This window comes from Malania oleifera, chromosome 11, assembly GCF_029873635.1.
Source record: "Malania oleifera isolate guangnan ecotype guangnan chromosome 11, ASM2987363v1, whole genome shotgun sequence".
NCBI classification, from domain to species: Eukaryota; Viridiplantae; Streptophyta; class Magnoliopsida; order Santalales; family Ximeniaceae; genus Malania; species Malania oleifera.
Genome location: NC_080427.1, coordinates 66622191 through 66629023, shown reverse-complemented (window position 1 = coordinate 66629023; position 6833 = coordinate 66622191). Strand labels below are relative to the sequence as shown.

The 6833-nt window shown below is 38.6% G+C and overlaps 2 protein-coding genes across 2 annotated transcripts; both read right to left on the bottom strand.

Moving 5' to 3' along the window:
• Positions 1-3472: 3472 nt before the first annotated feature.
• LOC131167581 (scarecrow-like protein 14) lies at positions 3473-3943 on the bottom strand. Its single transcript, XM_058126379.1, has one exon. The coding sequence runs from the start codon at positions 3941-3943 to the stop codon at positions 3473-3475; it is 471 nt and encodes a 156-aa protein (XP_057982362.1).
• A 42-nt stretch (positions 3944-3985) lies between these two features.
• Positions 3986-5455, bottom strand: LOC131167580 (scarecrow-like protein 14). The gene has a single exon (XM_058126378.1). The coding sequence runs from the start codon at positions 5453-5455 to the stop codon at positions 3986-3988; it is 1470 nt and encodes a 489-aa protein (XP_057982361.1).
• Positions 5456-6833: the final 1378 nt, after the last annotated feature.

Sequence of the window (6833 nt, the reverse complement as noted above, 5' to 3'; positions counted from 1 at the left end):
AAATAAATAAAGAAAAGAGAGAGAGAGAGAGAGAGAGAGAGAGAGAGAGAGAGAGAGAGAAAGAGTGAGTGATGTAGAGGAGCCGGGGTGGTCTCAGCAGCAGCAGGGTCTACTGCTTTATGGTTTGGCTCGCTGGCCTGGTATAGAAAAGAGGAGCTCTCTGTGCTTGTGGCGGCCGAGTAGGAAAGTGCAAAGGGTGGTCGTGCGTGGGTTGGAGAGCGACTACTCTGTTATGCTATGGAGGGAGCCTCGTGTGGTTTTCTGTTGATTCTTGGCTACTGAGTGGTGAGCAGGGTGGCCGTCATGTGCTTAACGGATGGGTGGTGCTGCAAACTGGTGGTTCTCTGGTTCGGGACCGACTGTTGCAGCAGAGAACTGCTGCGGGTTCTGCTGTGGAATCTCTAGCTTCTAGTTCTGGAGTTGCAGAGGTAGAGAGACGGGAAGAGGCTGCAGAGGGAGATTAACTGAGAGGGAGAGAGTGAGAATGAAAGAAGGCAAGAGAGAGGGCAGAAGGGCAAAGGAAAGAAGGGAAAAACGGAGAAACAGAGTGAAGGGAAGAGTGGGAACAGAGAGAGCCGAGGGGAGAAATAGAAGAAAAACAGAGAGAGTTCAAGGAGAGAGCTAGAGAGAAGAGAAAGGGAGCAAGGGGAAAGAGAAAAGAAAAAAGAAAAGAAAAGAAAAGAAAAGAAAAGAAAAGGGTGCGGGTTGCTATGTGCGTAGGGGAAGAAGGGATTTAAAGGAGAGGTATTTGCTGCCCTAGACCCACGAGAATGAGCCGGGTGTGACCCGACTAGCCAACCCGACCCGGCTTGCATGACCGGTCACATCAAGTCTTTATATATATATATATATATATTTTTTCATTTTTCTCTCCGTGAACAAGGCCAATTTTGACCTTTTTGGAGCCCATTTCTCTTAAAACTCAAAACATGGAAGTTGTAGATAATCTTCTCATCTCTTTCCAAAAATTCAAATCGTCTCGATCGGAGCTCGAATGGGAAAGTTATGCGTAATTTACGAACTGATGCTGGTTTTGACTCTCGAGAAATTTCCTACGATCAAAAATTGGCAAAAATTCATAAATTGTTCAATAAAACTCATAAATTATAAATAAAGCACTTTGTTAAAATATTGAGTAATTAGGCATTTAATTAAAAATAAAAGCCCTAATGACAAGATTAAGATGCTAAATTACACAGTTTTAGCGCGTAATCAGTTCACCAAGTGAGTTATAACATGAGTAGGTGCAAGATAGCTTTGAGCAAATATAAGAGCATTGAATGCAACCACCAACTTGATCAACAACCAATATTCAATCAATAACTTTAATAAATGCAAATGGGTGGTATCTATGACCAAGGGGATGAGCTAGCCATTGTCTTGTTGTTGGCCATTTATGATGCAAAGCAGAGCAAAAAATAGTCGTTTGAAGCTCATTTATTATGGGTCTATTCGCTGTTAATCATCAACGAATGTCATGGATTCGTTGATGAGTCGTCCTTTGTCGTCAATGAGTCGCTTTTTTTCATCAACAAGTCACCTGGGTTGAGAAAGCATATTTAGCTACTGTAATTTCTCGTCAACAAGTCAGCCTCACTAGTCTATGAATCGCCCCCATTTATCGATGACTCGCCTGGGCAAAACCTCAACTTATGCTACTAGAATATTTAGTCGACAAATGCAATCTATTAGTCGACTAATCCCTTGTTTTTCACACTAATAAACCTCTAAGTGAAGTATCCCATGCAAGGACAAGTGGCATTGAGATATATTGATTCTAATGATAATTTAAGCTTTTCCTAATGAGGTTTTAATGAGTATAAGATGTCTTGTTTAAGAAACCATGTTTAAAAGCTCATTTTGACATCTTATGCACTAGCATGACTCGATATGCATGTGAAAACTCATTTTTGATGTCCTATACTAATATGAATAATATGCACATGCATCTGCTCAGCTCTTGCAAGGTATTCTTACTAACATCACAAGCACAAGAGTTACAAGAAATGTCGTACCTTAAACACAATCCAACATGTATGTAAACATAAACAAGACTTCACATAAGCTCTGGTTGGATGTGCTTTGAGTATTCCTTGTGTAGACTTTTGCTCATTGCTTCATCATGGTTCGTCTAATCCTTCATTGCTTCGATAAGGTTTGTCTGGTGCTCATGCTTGCTTTGGTATCGACCTGTTTTCTTGAACTGAACTTGAGTAAATAGATTAGTTAACTTAAGGGTCACTAATGAGTTGTTATCATCAAAATTGATTGGATTGGGATACCTTAGCTACTGAGGCTAACAGTAAGTATAGGATAAAAATAAGTGTTTAGAGTTTAGTTGTACAAATGAGGTTCTAGAAGTAAGATTCCTTCGATTAGAATTAAGACAAACCAACAAACAAAAAACACAAAAGCACGTAGGAATGTGCATATATAGATAGAGGTCTCCTATACAATAATCTTGAAAAAAAAAAAAACAATAAAGCAAAGTGAAAATACCTTTATTGGAGCAAAATGAATTAAAGCTAGTATCTCTGTTTGTCCAGCTCTATAAGCAATACCCTTACAATGTTGATTTAAAAGCCTCAATAATTTGAAAGGAGCCCCATTGGCAGCGACATAAAAATAATAACTACCCTTTACAACCTATGGGTAAAATTAGAATTAAAAAAAAAAAAAGCCCAAAGCACGAAGATGACATATATAAAATATGCCAATGCAAACACATCCAAAATGTCAAAATGGATGATAAAACATGGACGATAGTAGAGATATTATGCTAATAACAAAGAGAATAAGACAATATGACCATCAACTATTTGTTATAAATACATTTCATTAGGAGGCTTCAAATGCAATTTGATAATTTAAGTAGAAATTGACACTAGATGAAACAAGTGTCGCAACAAAATTCCAAGTCAATACATTTGTTGATACAAGTTAGTGTAGATGAGTTGACCTATACTGACTTGTTCATCGAAATGTTATGTAAAGTCCTTGTACGCAAAGCTTTATCATTTGCCATTTTAAAGGTGTCTATATATAAAACAAGATCTTCAACTACGTATGTTTGACAATTTGCTCCCTTGTTTCTTTATAGCGTTGGACATTCAATTTGACATCAACTTTATTTAAAGATGCCCAATATCCTTTCGTTAAGCTCAATATCCATTTCTTTTTTCTTCCTAGATAAACCAAACTAGCAAGACTATATCCTATCTTCTCAAAAAAGCAACTAGCGAACCTACTAGTTGTAGAATAGGAAAAGATGTATAAATGCATTTTCATGTGTATAAGAGTTACCAAGTGTTTACGAGGAATATAGAGAGGTTGCAAATTTGAAATCACTGAATAACATTCCTTTTCCCCGCATTCTTACTATTGTCTAGCATGCACCAATGAAACAAAAGGTTGTAGACCAATTCTAGAGGAATCCAATAGTAAATCCATTGAGTTATTTGAAGAAAACCCTTCAACACTCTGGTGTAGGAATCCAGCAGGAGACGGCAGTCAAAATTTGATGTTTCCATCCTTGTAGCATCCAATGACCATCTTCATCAATAAAAAAATTTTGGTGGTAGCTAGATTTCACCTTAGCCTTCATTGTCATCATAAGTTCCCTATCCAATGGAAGTTGCCTAAATCCAGCAGCCATATTTCGAATCTGCCAATCTTTATACGTCTGCGGCCTAAAAACCCTATTTAAACCCTCACATGCTACGATATTCATAATTTGCTGCCCAAAAATATCTTTCTCAAATAGAAGTCTCTCATGACTTTCACGAACAAGGATTGTATCAAACATATCAAACATTGATGAGTAGTAGGAAAGTGCCCGTTGGAACCGTGTGGCAAAGAAGGGCTCCTTGCAAGGTACATTAACTGTTCCATGGATGAAAATGCTTGGATTTATCTTCCTTATAAGATTATAAACTGGATTCATTGGACAGTTGGCCTTAACTATCTCATCAAGTAGTTTCTCAAATCAGAACATGCAATTTACAACAACTAGCTCACTTTTTTCGATCTTGAGTTCTTCAATTTGGATAGTTTCGCATCTTTGTACTATAACATTATACTCAAATGGAACATGAAAACGCTCACAATACTTTGTCAAACCACGCCCTGTGTTTTGAGCCTTTTTTGTTGGCTGAAAATCTGGTTGGGGAAACTCTATCCCTGTAATGCGAAGCCTATGAGGTCCGCCAGCTCTTACCGAAAGATCTTGGATAAGCATTGGCCATTGGAAACCGTGGAAGACACCAAAAACTATAACATGAACTGTGGAGGCCTTCCCAACTAAATTCAAAATGCAGTGATTTGCAAAGTAAAAGTTGGTTTGCTTGATTGGGCAAGCCAAAACAATACATTGGTAAGCTTCCAAGAGCTCGGCAGCTGATAGCCCCTTTGATAACGAATGAGCATAAATTTGAGCTCCAGTTCCCATCAAGCGTGCCTCAAGGGCTTTAGAAAAATAATGGGCAATCCTTTGAGGCCCATCTCCAGACGGAGAAGAGTGCTGCCTAATCTCATATAAAAGTTTGTTCGCACTCGAGCGATCATCAACCGCAATGGCTCGTGCACAGAGATTAAGGAGTTTCCTCAAATGCCCGCCCTCCATTCTACTTTTTTTTTTTTTCCTTGAACTAAATCCAGATGGCTGTCCATTCTTTAGAACTTTCCTAGAAGCACGCACGACAGGCTTCTTCGGGTGCTCAAAGCAGAGGATAACTCTATCAAACATCTCAGATAACTCATCTTCCTCTTCCCCACAAACCGTTGACCGCTTTTTACTCCTCTCCTCTTCTATATCCACATCCCTCCTGTGCGGATCTTTCCTTCCTTCTGTACCAGTGCGCATGCGCTCCACTTCTCCCACCTCTGAAGTATCATCCATCGACACCGCAGGCGGCCTACGGGTCTCAGAATCAACTGCTGAACGATTCTCGAATGGAAGACATATACTAGCTTCCTGTACCCCTTTTCTAAACTGCAACATTGTGGACTCAACAACACTAGAAATATTAGGAAAAAGAAGTGTGCTTACAGAAGAGTTTGTCGACGCACCAGAACTCCCATTGTTGCCGTCGGGAAAGCTGAAGGGAATTTTTGAAGTGGACTGAAAAACAGAGTCTCTAGTATCATTAGTGGCAGTGCTGCCATCATCATCAGGGTTGCACAGAATAGGTCGTTGGTCGGGAGAGGGAGAGGGAGGATATTTAATACCCAGAACTTCGTAGAACGATCTCTCTGCAGCTCTAACAGCCAACAAAGGGTCGAGGAACGCGCCCGATCGTTGCTCCGTGTCCTCTTCCATGAGCATCTGCCGTATGTACTCTAAAGTAGCATCAGTAATGTCGCGATCGTCTTCACAATGTGCCTCCGGTGGTCTCACGGTGGAAGGAAGAACCAAATAACCTGGGTCCTGCTCGGATGGAAGAGAAGGAAAATCCATGAAATTGAGATCAAACTAAAGAGTGGACCTTGTAAGTGAATCCGGCAGAGCGGGAATAAACGATTTCATCGTTCAATGTGATCCCATTTGTGGGATTTGAGGCAGCACTGAAGCGTGAATCAATACCCATCCATGCGTCAAAATCCCCTCAAAGCTAGCTTCCACCCGGAAATCTTATGCAAGTTCTTGATAAGCGAAGACAAAACTTTGAATCAAAGACTGCGATTTAAACAAGAAGAAACTGCGGAGGAATTGAGGTTGAGATGAGAGAGAAATCAGGGGTGAAGTCTACCAGTCATGGCTGAAATCGCTAATGGGTGGAAATGCACCCAGCAGAGGGAGCATAAACGCGAAACTTCTCTGAAATTAATGTTAAAATTCCTTAAATTACGTCATTAGTTTCAAAAACAGTACTATGAAAGTATGTCTCATCTAAGACGCGTGTGATACAGATGCAATTAAATAGTAGTACAAAGAAGACAATGAAAAGATAACGTGAATTAAAATTAAATAAGAGGATGTATTAACTTGCACTAATGTCAAAGAGAGTAAAGCATTAATATAATTCACTACAAAACTTAATATAATTGAAGTAATGAATAGTACAGGATGTCAAGAACTATGATATATTTGTAGAATAAAATCTTGAAAATAATTTATCTTTTTTCTAAAAATCAAATTATCTTTACATTATGTTTGGATAACTTTTGAATTTAGATTTATATTGAACTTCAAAAATATGTAATATAAATTTTTATTGATATCCAAATCTAAAATCCACGCTCCCAAGTGCAACATCATTGTAGATAGATTTCAAAAAATCCAATTATTAGATATATCATAAACATAATTATCAAACCATATACATAATAGTTGGTAGAGACACACAATCTACCAAATAAGCAAAAATATATCAAACAATGTATAATATTATATAATATTATGATATTAAAGATATCAAAATAATTGAGGCAGACATAGGTTCTTATGCGCAGACATAGGTTCTTATGCTCCAAAATCATAATAATAGATCATGCAGCTCCTCGTATCATTATTGTTACCTTTGGTGTAGCCCCAAGAGAGGGGATGAATTGGAATTTCTAAAACTTATTTCTAGGCTAAACCAAATGTTAGCAGAATATCACAACTTAGAGTCATTCTATGCAATCCCAAATGCGCCGATAAATATTATATGCGAAAATTTAAATCATGCGTATCATTCACACTATAACATACACGTGCAATAAATGTAAAGTACGAAAATATAAACAGACACGCGATATGTTATCGGGGTGCGGCCAACTGTGCCTACGTCCTCGCCTCTAGCTTGCAAGTCTGAGAATTCCACTAATGACTCACTTAACGGGTGAAGCAGCAC

Coding starts and splice junctions, on each gene's coding strand:
- LOC131167581 (XM_058126379.1), bottom strand. CDS start 3,943: ATGAATCCAGTTTATAATCTTATAAGGAAGATAAATCCAAGCATTTTC.
- LOC131167580 (XM_058126378.1), bottom strand. CDS start 5,455: ATGGATTTTCCTTCTCTTCCATCCGAGCAGGACCCAGGTTATTTGGTT.